Below are 14,573 nucleotides of genomic sequence, written 5' to 3'. Positions count from 1 at the left end.
GTGCGTGGTGTCACCAAGGTTCCTGTATTCGCTAATTACTCTCAAGCACTGTCTCGTTCTTGTCGTAAGCCGCCGCCTGCGAAGTTCGCGTTGCGGCAACGCGATGAGAACAGGAAGAAACTGGAAGATTAAAACAGTGAAAAATTGTGGGAACCTCTAACGACTTTTCACCTTCTTTCTGTCTACGTACGTACGTAGTACAAAAATGTTTCAAAGAAGCATCTGCACTGTTTAATTCCAAATAAAAACACATGTGGGTCTCGAGATTGCAGACTTCCTAGAAGTGTAATTGTAAAACATACCACGTGTAAACACCGAAAAGAATGTTTCCGATAACATTTCCAGGTGTTATAATCTCTTATTTCTAGGGAGTGGGTACTTTCAGGTTTTTTGCAGGATAGCTTTAGGCAATTTACGATGTATGTATGTATTATGCTCCAAGAAAGAGGTGGCGTATAAGGCGTTTATTCGGCTGCTAAGTCATGGGCTACGGAAGCAACAACAAGACCCAAGAAGGGGGTTATATAGGAACCAAACTTGATGTACTCTCCATACATAATACAATATCTCGTTGATAAATCGTCTGATTCAGTAACAGAGATTTTGATTTTACATATAGAAGCTCGAATAAGAAGAAGCATTGTTGAGGAAAAGCACATATATTTTCAGCTCGAAGCTCGAATAAGAATAAGCATTGTTGAGGAAAAGCACATATATTTTCAATGACTCGGCTAGAAAGGCACAAAAGTTTCGAAGGATGTGAACTTGTATTTCTTTGCTATTCTGTAGCGTTCCAGAAACTCCCACGGCAAAACGAGATTAGGAAAGTTTCTTGGAATGAGAAACATTTGAAAAATCATAACAGATAGCACGGTAGATACCCAGAACGATGATGAAAACAGTTAAAATTAAAGCTACAGTTCTGAAGATGAGAGAATTAAAGAAGAATTCAGGAATTTTGCCTAACATATCTATCATTGTACCAGGTAGACCACCTGTGTGATATATTCTTTGGTATGATTCGTACGGACTTTTGCGGTTTCGTGTCGCTTTGGAAGCGATAACCGTCGTTGACAAATTGGAGCATGCCTTTGACTGTGAATTTCGCAGTCCCTCCGGGGCAAAGCGCAATGCATTCTGTTGAAATTGTCGAGGTTCCGAAATGGAATATGATCTTGTTCAAATGACTGTTGGTAGTACATAGTGCTACTTGATCTTGAGTTGGGCACTTTATATCGGCTATTATTTCTCCTTCAGTGCTTCGACAGTACAATGATAATTCAGCTTCTGCTACGCAATCGTAGCACCCGACGAGGCAACCTGTTTCTATTTCGCAGGTACTGTTGGAAAGACGAGTAGTGATTTCCATATTTTCTGCCACCAGATGTAGTTGTAGAGTTGATCCAGCGTTGGCTTTGGCGTATGCTTGACCATTGTAAGCGAGAATCATGAAGTTTTTCGAAATCTGCGGCAAAGGCGAGGTTTTTATAACTTCTTTCGTGCCTCCAGTGCTACATAAGCAGGAGGCTTCGCGAAGTCCATGAGTGCACGTGCATACTTTGGTTGCCTAAACGCACTGGAACTGACCTGCGCTGTGCGTTGCTAGTTGGCCTTTGTGGGCTGGTTTCACCATGGAGATTCCCATCTCTGTTTCCTTGAACGTAGATGACAGGAGTGGGAGCTGTGGTATGACAGCACCAAAGAGGCTTAATCTCAACTCGTTCCATGTGGTAGTTTGTCCTGGGTAGAGTTGAAGAGTAGTAGTTATTGTGGAGTCTTCTTGGTGAATTGTAACCCCAGCATTCACGACTGTTTCCCAGCTTGGACAGTTGAAGACGGTGTATATAGTAGAGCTAGTCGGCACTGCGTAAAGATATAAAGGCAGTTTGGCTGGCAGAAAAAGCAACCTTCACATGTGATACATCCACAACTTTGCAAACAAAAGGTATACCCAGGGTTGTTTTTCGCTGTATATGAGAATTCTTTCAATTTGTCGTCGGGTGAAGTGTTTTCGCACGCATTTTCCACACAGCAAGTTAGCACCGGTGAATGCATTCCGACATTAGTTTGTGGTCTCTTGTGAAGAAGTCGACATTCTTTTGGCATCGGAACTGGATGTTGTCCACCTTCAGGGAAATTAATGCGATGATTTTGTTGTTGCGATCTCTGAGGGCGAGGCAAATTTCTTGTTGGAGAGGTTGGAGTGCAATTGTTGCTGCTTCTTCATATGTGCATGTTTCGGCATTATCAGTGATAAAGCATAATTCTTCGTGGGTGTTGATCGAAATGACGTGTGAGCATTCTTCGGTATGTTGAAAGAGTGCTATAAGAGAAATAACGCAAAAGTTGAAGAATCTACTGTTGCGAACTCGTCTTCGGCAATTGATGTACTTCCTTGAGTTTTGTGGTTGTCGTCTAAAAAAAAAATTTTTTAATTAAAAAAAAAAATTAAATTGAAGAAGGGGGGGAGGGTATTAAAGAAAGAAGGAGAGGGAAGAAAAAAAGAGGGGGGGGAGGAAAAAAGGGGGGGGGTTTTTTTTGTGGTTTTTTAAAAATTTTTTTTTTTTTTTTTTTTCCTAAAAAAAGGGGGTGTGGTGTTTTTTATATTTTGGGTTTGCTTTGCAAGAAAGTCGTGTTTCTTGGATATGTTTTCCATTTGTCCACGTCTTGATTGAAGCGCTGTAGTCATACTTAATGATGGAGTTCGGAAAGATGAAAGGCTGGTTGCTGACATTCTGTGCAAATACGCAGTACTGACTGATACATGCTTCGATAACGTCGAATGTGATTTGACTTGATATAGAGAGTGACGAGAGACAGTGTTAGATTTTACTTACAGAAGCTGGATGAATAAGCATTGTTGAGGAAAAGCACATATATTTTCAATGACTCGGCTAGAAAAAAAAATCTTGACTCTGTCGGGGCGTGACATCGTTGCAGTTTACTGAAGATGAAGAGGCGTCGAATGCGGTTGATGGAACTGGTGTAGCGGACGAGTTGGCACTGCGTTGCCGACGGTGCAGGTAGACTGGTCGTGGGTTGCCGTGGTCGCCAATTGTTTTGCTCCAAGGAAGAGGTGGCGTATAAGGCGTTTATTCGGCTGCTAATTCATGGGCTACGGAAGCAACAATAAGATCCAAGAAGGAGGTTATATAGGAACTAAACTTGATGTACTCTCCATATATGATACAATATCTCATTGATCGATCATCTGATTCAGTGACAGAGAATTTGATTCTACATGTAGAAACTCGATGAATAAGCATTGTTGAGGAAACGCACATATATTTTCAATGACTCGGCTAGAAAGGGAAAGTTTCGAAGGATGTGAACTTGCAATTCTTTGCTATTCTGTAGCGTTACGGAAACCATCAATTTTGATATAAAACCTAAAGCACAGCTGGAACAGTGAGTGTTTAGGTTGATACCGAACTACTCCGAGCGCTCTCCCTTCTTCCTTATTAGAATATCACATTATATAACAACGAACATCGTCTATATATGCATGTGTGTCACAAATTACCTTATGCGGAAAAGCGGGTTCAACTATGGCTTTGTGTTGTTGTCTCGAGACAGTCCCATGACGTCGATTTGTTGGGTTTGGTGAGTGGTATGGTGCCAGAAAGTAGAATGATGGATGACGTATGTTCCGAGGCCTTTACTCGAGGCGCCAGGAGAAGGAAGCACAAAGATTTCACGAGACTGGTGCCAAGGTGTTCACTTAGTGTACCAACCACAGAAAGCATTAAGTAGGACAAAACGGCTCCCATGGCGCCGGATCGGTGTGTCGGCGGAGAACACCTTGGCAGTACAGTAAACAGTACAGTAAAATGGAGCAAGACGGGTTCTGAATCGAATTGGCGCCTTTTATAGAAAGTGAAAAAAAAGTAGTGGAGATGAGTGATAGGCCTCATTGCGTAGAATTGGTGTTCTGGCACAATAAGTTGGAATCAACGGGATTAGTCGTGCACTGCGCTGAACTGTGCAGAATTCTCAAACAAATTTAAGAGTAAATGAGACACTGGAGTAAATTTTAAGAGTAAATGGAACGCTGATAACCGTTTCCTGCTATGCTGATCGCATGCACAGTTGTACACTCTGATGTACACCTATATGCTTCAGATGTCTATTCCCCATTGAGATTCCGTCATCATATATGCCGAATTCTTTCCTCAAGCACTGGACACACGCACACACTTTTCTGAATGGTAGCTAGCAGTTTCCGTGATCTGACCGATAGCAGACCAATAGCTATATTAGTGTTAATATCACTACGGTGGCAAGGTTTACGTCATTTCATGTTAACACATCATTCTATGAAAATTTTTGGAAAGAGCAAAAAGAAAGAACAAGAGAAGAATTCTGTTTCATTGTTAGTACTGAAACTTTCAGCAGGAAAAAGCGCCAAATCGTTCATCAAAACGGAAAAGTGTTGTTAGTTACAAAACTAGTTTTAATTTTGTAGCAGGCTGAGATTTGCAGAAAGTGCCCGATCTCAAATTTTTTACGTATTACTAAAGGCGAACGAAGCGAGCACAACAAGAAGTCTGAAAGTCCGGGGATAGCCGCTGTGGTATATATATCATGCTATATAATAACGGGCTTAGTCTGTCATGTGTGTTTGTATGTGTGTGTGTGTGTGCGTGCGTGCGTGCGTGCGTGCGTGTGTGTGTGTGTGTGTGTGTGTGTGTGTGTGTGTGTGTGTGTGTGTGTGTGTGTGTGTGTGTGTGTGTGTGTGTGTGTGTGTGTGTGTGTGTGTGTGTGTATGCGTGAAACGAAATTCCAAAAAGGGGAACGACAGGTCCACCGGCGCCGTGGAGAGGTAAAAGGGGGTGGGACGGGTCCCACGGTGTCGGATTGGTGCGCAATAACTTCGTGTGCATGCCGCAAAAGGTCGATGGTGTTACAACTGTTCTTTTCACCTCTATTACTCCTTCTGGTGCCTATTTCCTTGCAGACCCGCCTCATCTTGGTAACATTCTCTCTTAAAAAGTGAAAACACCCATGCAAACGGCTGTTTAAATAGTAACCAACAGTCTACAAGATCTTACGTGGAACGTATCTTTATCAGTACGATGATATCGTTCACGTCGTTTTACGTTAAATTATCACTCTGGGATAACTGTCAGGGAAAACAGGAGGAAACCCTACTCCGAGAAATGCTTTCAATTCGTGTCCATATTATATTGGTGTCGAGGAATGTTTGTAACTGAAATTTGAATGTTCTCCAAATGTGGAACTAATGCGCTTGGAAAATAAACGATGAACTCTCTCATTTTTATTTGTCGTAAAAAGAGGAAGAAAGCGTTGATTGAATAACACAAATCTAATTTCACAAAAAATGCCATTACTGTTACTTTTCATTGATCAGTGGAGGGATCGGAAGCGAACACCATAGAAAGTCTGAAGTTCGGCTTCAGCCGGACGTGCAGACTGGTATATATATATATATATATATATATATATATATATATATATATATATATATATATCACTTCGAAACTCACCTAGGATATTAGAGTCCACAAATTTTTACTTTGCAACTATGGCTAGAACAAGAATGGGGCATCACTGATGTATCTGGTATCTGTATCTATCAGCTGGCACAGTATCGTTAGTGACATCTTCGTACTTCGCACTTCTATCGTACCCTGTTTATAACGGCTGCACTGACGCCATGTCGCCCTCAGATTGCTGCTCACTCCCAGTCTTTGTCCACATTTCAGCAGATGTGTTTTCCCAAGGAACTGTTCAACGGCTATTTTCACCGGGGAAAAAAGACGTGCAAAATGGCGTTCGTCCAAACTCAAGTGTTTTTGGTTTTGAGTTTGGGCTCTACTATTCCTGCAAATTTCTTTCGTGTGAATTCCATTGCCTTGTAAAACGACCGTCATGCTACAGTCGGGTCAAACCGACGAAGCACCGACAGATGCGCTCGAAGCGATGCAGTGGAGACATAGGGTTGAAATCAGGGTCGGGCTATGGCGAACTGCAGAGATGGGTGGAGGTAGCGAGGGTCCTTACACGACCCGAACCGCTACGCCCCACCGCGCTGCTTCAAGCGCAGCCGCTTACGCAACTGTACGTGCTTCATATCGTTTTGAACGAACTATACCTTATGTAGTAGGATTGGATTTAACTATGATTTGTACATTTGACTAGCGGTGGCTTCAACGTTGTCACATTCACAGCGTCAGATTGGTGCGTCTGCGCAGGCAAACAGGGAGATTGAGTGAGACAACTCAAATAAGAACACAAAATAATCTCATGGCTGCGGCGGCTACACGCTCAATCTACCATGCGCAGTCATGTGTCTGGTCTGTACTTATGCCTGCCCTTTCATTATGCCTTTCGTCTTTTCTTTGAAAATTAAAAAATCTACTTAAAAAGTAGGTAGCAGTTTACGTGATCCGACAGACCCGACTGGTGGACTAGCACTACATCTTTATCATTGTTAGTGCTTATGCTGTTTACGTTATTTTATGTTGGCATATCTTTCTGTTCAATTAATTGAAAAAAAGATTGCCCAATACTTTGAAAAATGTTTACATATTGCAGTATTGACAACAATAGAACAAAAAATATGGATATGCAATAAAGACTGAATATTTTTTAAAGTGTTGTGTTGATACGTTCTGACAAAAAGATTGCAAAACCTTTACCATTAATGTCAATATTTCTAGGAAAAAGCAAAAAGAAGCAGTTTTAATTTTCTGCCAAAAACTCAGAGAAAGTGCTCCGATTTTGAATTTTATTACTGGCTATTTAAAATGGACAAAACCAAAAGTTCGAGATCAACTCAAGGTTTTTGTCTCTTCAGACAAATTCAGAACCGATGTTGTTCGTTTGGAAATACTTTCTTCGTAATTATTCTTATTGCTGACACCTCCAGAATAGGAGACAAAGCCTCATTTCCAGTTTCCTTGTATTATTTATGGAAACGGCAGCCAGAATTGGAACCAAGCGGCATTATATAGTCAGGTCAAAACGACATGAAGCTCCGTGCAGTTACACATGCGGCTGCGCTCGAAGCGGCGCGCTTGAGAAACCATTTGGAATCGAAATAAGATAATCGCGAACTGCTCTGATGGGTGGCGCTAACATAACAAGGATCGGATCTCCTGCTTGTCCAAGGTAGCTAACGAATGACTAAAAACCGCTCAATTTAACCACTTACTGAGAAAAATCATTAGATGTTCAGTGGAGATCCTAATTTGAACTTTTGACTAGAACGTTTGCATTTTTATTAGATGTGTTGATGATTTGAGTGGAATTTGCATCTTGCAACCGTCTAATCTTAATTCTAGGAATTTGGGTGCCAATGAACTTTTTTTCTAAAACATCAAAAAAATGCTCAAAGTCACGACCTGAGGTTTTGGAACTCAAACATTATCTTGTACATTTTGATCAACGATAATATGTAAACACCACACATGTGACACTGTCGAGTTGAAACATGGGACTGGTAGCTCGGCGCAGTTGCGGCTGCGATCGAAGCGGCGCGGTGGAGCTAGCGGTTGGGATCGAGAAGGGACCAGCTGCCGGCTTCACTCGGACTACTGCGATGATAGCGGGGGTTCCTTTTCGATCTGAATCGCTAGGTTCTACCATCGTTGCTTCGATCGCAGCCGCTTACGCAACTGCACCAATATTCAGAACGTTTTGACCTGATTATGGTTTCATTTTGTCTTCCAGGACTAAGAATATGGACAGGAACGACAAACCGGCAAACAGCAAAGTAAACAAACAAACAACAATAAAAAACACAAATACCCAGCGCTAAAAAAAAGTCTCCGACTGAACACGGGCGAAAGAACAGTAACAGTAAAAACTGTGAGAGGACAGTAACAGTGATTTCCTAATGGTATTTTTATGGCGCTGACCACGAATGACCTACCAATGACTTGACCTGTTGACCATCTTCATCACCACTAGATAATCTTCTCATAATCTTCTTCTGTTGGATAATCGTTGAATATAATCATATGTCCGCACTTGTAAGATCGTATATCATCGCTTACTATTCAAAATAAAATGTTGATTTCTTCCCTAACTAACGCTTTTGCCTTTTAATAATTTGTTTGTTTAAGTGTGAAAGTAGGAATCAACCACAATATTGTGTTACTCCTATAAAAAAAGGGAAGTGATATGCAAAAAAAAATACAAGAAAGAATTGTTGTACTGTTTCACAACACTCTCCCCTACGTAAATATTTATGTGAGTTGTCATGAAAACCAGCCTGCTCGAAAAAAACAAAAAAAAAAAAAAAGCAACAGGCAGGGGAAGAGGAATGCTTCCAAAAAAAGCGCTCTAAAAAGTTGAGAACAAGTTTTGTTTAATCCCCGTTAGCTACATAAGGCATTGGTGAGTTGTCATGAAAACCAGCCTGCTCGAAAATACAAGACAAAAAAATAGTGAAGAAAAAAAAAGAAAAGCAAAAACAGAGAACAGAAGGGGAGAAGAAATTGAAATGAAGATCGTAAATTTTGAGGAATATACACGCTTGTTAAAAATTTGCAGTCAGCTGCCCAAAAAAAGACGCAGAAGAAAATAATAGAAAATAAAAAAAAAAGAAACGCATATGTCCGACCATATTTTTGAATCTTGGCATGTTCCATACGTAGCGTTTATTGAATTTCTTGAGCTGTAGCCAAGACTGAAATTGATATCTATTAACATTATTATCATTAACGTTTCGGCATTATCGCCTTCGAGAAAGCAGAAAAAAAAAGAAGCAGCAAGATGCATTTCAGCAAATCCTGAAAATCAGCGGATAAGAAAAGGATAACTTTCTAAACTCAAGGAAAATATTCTCCGATTGGAAGTGTTAAGATGGAGAACAAAAACAACTATAGTGTGAGAGTACACATTGGAATGATACTCGATTGAGAGGAAAGGGAATCTTTGATCATTCTTACCTACAATCGAGCGTCTATCGTGAACCTAAGGACTACCGTAGTCATATTTTAATTTTTGAAGCTTCGTTCAGCTACAATTACTTTTAAAACGTCAACTTAGCGACTACCATAATTGTATTTCCTGTTTTTCACCATGGTTGTATTTTTTTTAAATTTAAAATCTAATAAACGAGTTCTTGTTAGTCTAAATAGAAACAAAAACTTCTATGAATAAGAAAGGAGGTGTGATTTCAGTATGCTAAGTCCAAGAACATCTGTCAACTGCCGCAACGCGTCAAAGTCAACGCGAAAGGTGCTCGTGCATTTTTCGGAAGGAAAGAAAATTAATTGAGTTAAAGGCATCACCTTACGAATCTGAGGTGGTGCAGATTTCAGGTGGAGTATTCTTATAAGGGATAGTAGATTATGGAGAGGAGGGTGATCCCGTCCATTTCTTCCTAATTTCCGTAAAAAACGGCCCAGAAGATGCAGCGCCGCACAAGGCTGGCGCGCTCCAGTTGAACTCCTTGTAGAAAAACATGTGCCAGAACGCCCGAAGCCGTATCTTCCGGGCCGTTTTCCGGGGTACTTAGGAAGAAATGGACGGAATCACCCCCCTCTCCATAATCTACTATCCCGTATACGAATACCCTCACCTAAAATCCGTACCACTCCAGATTCGTGGAGTGATGCCTTTAAGACATCGGAGTTTCTATTTTTTTCCCCATTTTTCTCTACCCAAATAATTAAGAAGCATAAAGAAAGATTATGAAGGTAGCTAGCAGAAGTAACAAGAAGAAGAAGGGAATAATTGGAAAGTAAGCAGAGAAAGTATGGATCCAAAAAATGGATCATTTAAACAGAAACTTCGTAGAGAACGCACATTTTCTAGTATTAGAATGCCTCTACGTATCCACCAGTTGCAAATAGTGGACATCACGGACAAAACGTATCTACCACTTGTAGGTACATTTTGTACGCCTCCACTTTGTGGATCCGCCAAAATAAAGGGTTACCTAAGCTGTTGAGCTAAGAGATTCTTTCAAAAGAGATCTAAAAATGAGGAAAAAGAACTGTCGTATTCCCTAGAACTAGAACTACTAAAATAATTAAAAACTGCAAAAGTCTTTTATTGTTTCTGTTATGCTTTCTGTGTCCACGAAGAATATTTAAGTCCGTAACTATTAAGCAATATTTCATATACTAGTTATGCACCGATTTCTCTCTTAAGCTATAAATTAACGAACGGTATAATCTTAAATCTTAAAGGGAAACATACAACGTTTGTATCTGACATTCAAGTGTAGTCTACGTGATTATAAATGACTTTCCTAGCGGATAGATGAAAAAGTAAGGATATGTTTGGTGTTGCATTGCGTCCACTACGCATAATCCACGTCGTATGGCGGTTGATCTATTGATGCATGTCTTCTTACAGTAACTGCAGAAAAATGTTGTGCCTTTGAAATTCATACTTGTAAATCGTAACGTAAGCAGAACATAAACATTTTTGAATGTTTGAATGGTTTAAATTATCAGCTTTGGGGATGACTTTAATGCTTGAATAAGTGGTTTCATGACGTCACTGAATAATAGAATTTTTCAGAGTTCCCAAGCATTTCCAAATAGACTTTCCGAAAATTGTGGTTGTAAATTATAGATAGATATGATTCAAGGTTTGTACAAACCTATTTAAAGTAACAGAGAACTTCGTAAATAATATTCACTGTTGTTGCGCTTACAGAAAAAAAATCTGAAAAAAAAAGCTCTCAAGAAAATGGTCTACAAAATATTACAAATATTTTGAGCAATTCCGAGATTCCCTTAACGTTACAGATATGCACAGCTCTCTAGCATTACAGCAAACCTGTTCAGAATAAAGTTAAATTTTGTGACAACTAATGAACCAGAGGATGCCTAATAATCAAGAATTAAGTCAAAGAGACAACATATTTTCTCAGGGGAAAAATGTTATTTGAATATTTCCACGGATGTTTTCCTCTTATTTAATTAATTTTAAATTTTAATTTCTCAATTTAATTGCTCAATTTTGAAAAAATGGAATTTTTAAATTCCCATTTCTCAAGGATCACAAGTCTTTCATGGGTAAAAATTGGAATAGTTATTAAAGTTGATTTAAAATCCTTTTCAAAAATTATTTTATTTTAGTCAAGGTTGAACACGAGGCTAATCTTTTTTTTTGTCCTCTTCTCATCTATCTTCCTATTGTCTGCTCATTTTCCAATAAATGCATCTATTTACGTCTGTCGTCGTGCTGTTGGGATCGTGTAAGGATTCTCGCTACCGCCACCCATCTCTGCAGTTCGCCATGGTGCACCAATCCACCACTCCTCATGCTTTGAAGGGCCATGGTTTTGAAGGTCTTGTTGTGTAAAATTCAGGCAAAATTCTAGTGAGCTCTGTTCCATCTCGTCTTTTTTTGTTTTATGGCACACTTGCAGGTGTTTTCAATAAATAAATAAATAAATGGTCCCACCTCGATTTTAATCGCTTCGAGCGCAGCCGCTTACGAAACTGTCAGTGCTTCATGCCGTTTTGACCCGACTATACTTTCTCTGGTAAAGAGACTTTTAGTACAGGATAGAATTATAAGAGTTTAGGAGGTGTCGGAATTTAATGGATCTTCGTTTCGCCTCTTTCTTTAGATAGAAGGGTAGAATAGAAACCACAATGTGAATAAGATGGACAAGAAAAATTCACTCTTGAGACTTTTCAATAAGAGAGGGTGAATATGAATAAAATAACAAGGAAGATATATATTATGGCTATTTATAGCTTCAACAAATTAGGAACAGGACTCACATACATATTTATGCAGATATGATAGAAATAAGTCAAGGAGATCCCACAGAACCGTTCTATCCACGCATCTTGGACTAATTTCTCAGGACCGCTTATGCATAAACTGCGTATCGCGCCGAACTGACACTACTTTCCGGGTAAAACGTTACCTTCCTGTGCCGATTCAAAATCACAACCGTACTTACGAATTTACTCCAAATAAATTCTTCGTATTTTCGTTACCGCTGCTGTTTCGCTCATATTTCGATCCGTTATTGCTTGTACATATTTGACTGTCTTTGAAATCCTGGCATATTGAAAATTCTAGCAACTTCCATTGATTTGTTTGAAGTGTAGTCATGATAGTTATTCATTTTTATTAACAGCTAACGTTCCGGAATTGGCGCTTCGATCAGATCCTGGAAATATCCTCTTTATCCTACAGAAAGCATTCAGACTGTTTGCATGGTCAATGAGTAACGAGGAAGAAATATAATCACTTGTATGTACTAACTAATGTGTGCAACTATTGTCAATCTAGAAGTGGTTATGCTCGTTCGCACCATGATAGCCTTTTTCATATCATGTGCGCAAATTCCTCTTGCATGATACTTTGGAGAAAAGTGAGTGTAACAAATGAGATGTAAGAAAATGAAAAAAGGAAAAAGGAAAAAAAAACCTATCCCTATCTTTGATCAGCTGAGGGTGGACTCGAAAAAAAACGACGAAATACCATCAATATCATGATATTATACTTTCTACCAATCTTCTCTTATTCTTCGGCTATTTTCGGCTACTTCATTTCAGATTTACTGTTTTCATCCTGAATACTTCAAAAAGAAACTATGCTGACGCCTAGTAGGTGCTAACGGGGGACTCAGATTAAGCATTTTCAAAGCAGGAAGATTTTGTTTATAATAGCATAGGGCTGAATCGAAGATACCCCCCATTTCTCCAATAAATCAATCGGATTTCTCCAATAAATCAATCTTTTCAATCAAACTGCTAAACAGCTTCGCCTTCTTCCTACACATGTGTTTATTGGCAAAAAGCAGTAAAAAAAACTTTCAAGCGCAGTCCGAAAAAGTTGATTTGCTAAACCTTTTTGACTTTAAGAATCCGTAAACGGTATTTTCCTTCTTCATTTCAGCATTTCTTACTGCAAAACTCATCTTCCACCGGTATTGCACACAGTGGTTGCAAACTGTAGCGATCGAATGTTCATCGCCATCTACCTTCAAGACTACCTTCTGAGCGTATCTTTTGAATTCATCTATCTGTCAAACTTTTTAAGCACATAATTCGTTTGTTTTACTGTTTTATATGTGTTTTATTTTATTTTTATTTTACTGTCTTATATGTGCTGTTTTTCTTTGTTCCATTACAAATGTCATTAACAGATAAACTTTCTTTTGTTTCACCTACGCTTTCGAATCAAACTACTTACATTCTGCTTCATTAACAGGAATTAAGTAAATGTGATAGTTCCTAAAGCTGAAGCGTTTGAAAACTTTGCTTCGGCAGGTGTGAAATTTCCTTTCTACTTCTACTTTTAGCAGATCTAAAATATTAGTGTTTCCATCCTCTTTCACCGCTTGAATGGGGTTAGCAAGCATAACCATTTGCCGAACTGTCGGTGTTGCGCACCTGTTACTTCGATGGAAGACGATGTCCTTTTGATTGATGTGATTGGATACAAGTGATGTCTGATGCCTGATGCCTGCTTATAGTTTGATAATGCCACAGCTCTTAAATTAATAACTTACTTTCCTAGCTTCCTTGTGTACTAAATTACATAGGTCGGAATCCTGCTCGGGACCGTGACCGTTGCTCGTCCTACTCTTTTTTTTTTCTGTCTTCTGTTCACTGTACATTCACTGTATTTGTTTCTTATCTGTTCTAGCCACATCAATTCTGGCACGCTTTTGTACGTAATAAGTAAAAAAATAAATAAATAAATTTTTAAAATGATTTCCTAGAGCTGTAGCCAAGATTGGTACTGATCGTCTTTATTAAACAACGGCTAACGTTTCGGCGTTATCGCCTTCGTCAAAGCCTGGAAAATTCAAAGCCATTAGTGATGATCAATACCAATCTTGGCTACAACTCAAGGAAATCATTTTAAAAACTACGTTTCAACATGCCGAGGTTCAAAGACAGTCGAACATGGGCAAATAAATAAATATTTTTCAACTCCATTCCGAATATTTTGCTTTCCTAGAAATTCTTTTGATATTTAGTAGAAATCCACCCTCGACGGTTCAACGGCAGGCAGGCACCAAACGAAATACTAAGCGTAAACAACAACAAGTTCCCGATTATAAATATTTGTAATCTGCAACATCTCTGCAGATAACATAAATCGCCGAGTCACTCATACTCATGCTTTGCCCCAAATCTTATTCCACTCTTCCACACGGGTACAGGACATAAGCAATTTTTCTTATTTAGGATGGCTAATTTCAGCGACGAATGAAGCAAGCCGGTGAGATAATAATTGTTCAAAGTAGAATTTTTAGAATCATCTTTTCTGAAAACCAAAAGATGATCGCTTCTATTTTATTAATTCTTAGGAAAGGTACGCACCTAACCTCGTGGCCTAATCCTTTTCATGCAAAAAGAAGACGACGACTATTTGGCATTGTACTGGATAATGACCATCTCGACGACTTTTAACGTGGCTTTCAGTTGAATGGAACAATTTCAAATAAATCATGGAAAGAAGAAATTCTGTTGCTCGTTTTTGATTTCGAAAATACTTGTTTTCTAAGTATGTAGTAAAAACCCTTCAGTACAACTATTTTTCGTTCCTTCACAGTCAGTCAAAGTCCCCTAACCTTCAAAACTTCACAACACTGCGCCTCTATTTTTTTT

The 14,573-nt window shown here is 39.1% G+C and overlaps 1 protein-coding gene across 1 annotated transcript; it reads right to left on the bottom strand.

Annotated features, from left to right (window-relative positions):
- Nucleotides 1-819: 819 nt before the first annotated feature.
- On the bottom strand, nucleotides 820-2,106 carry RB195_011829 (uncharacterized protein; the record flags this gene model as incomplete). The annotated part of the gene is made up of 4 exons (XM_064193411.1): nucleotides 820-922; nucleotides 996-1,511; nucleotides 1,588-1,740; nucleotides 1,952-2,106. The coding sequence occupies 4 exons, from the start codon at nucleotides 2,104-2,106 to the stop codon at nucleotides 820-822; spliced, it is 927 nt and encodes a 308-aa protein (XP_064050994.1).
- Between the last annotated feature and the right edge of the window lie 12,467 nt (nucleotides 2,107-14,573).

The sequence above is a fragment of the Necator americanus genome, chromosome III (genome assembly GCF_031761385.1).
Source record: "Necator americanus strain Aroian chromosome III, whole genome shotgun sequence".
Lineage (NCBI taxonomy): Eukaryota > Metazoa > Nematoda > Chromadorea > Rhabditida > Ancylostomatidae > Necator > Necator americanus.
Note: the sequence above shows the minus strand (reverse complement) of the source record. Positions and strands in the feature narration are given on the sequence as shown.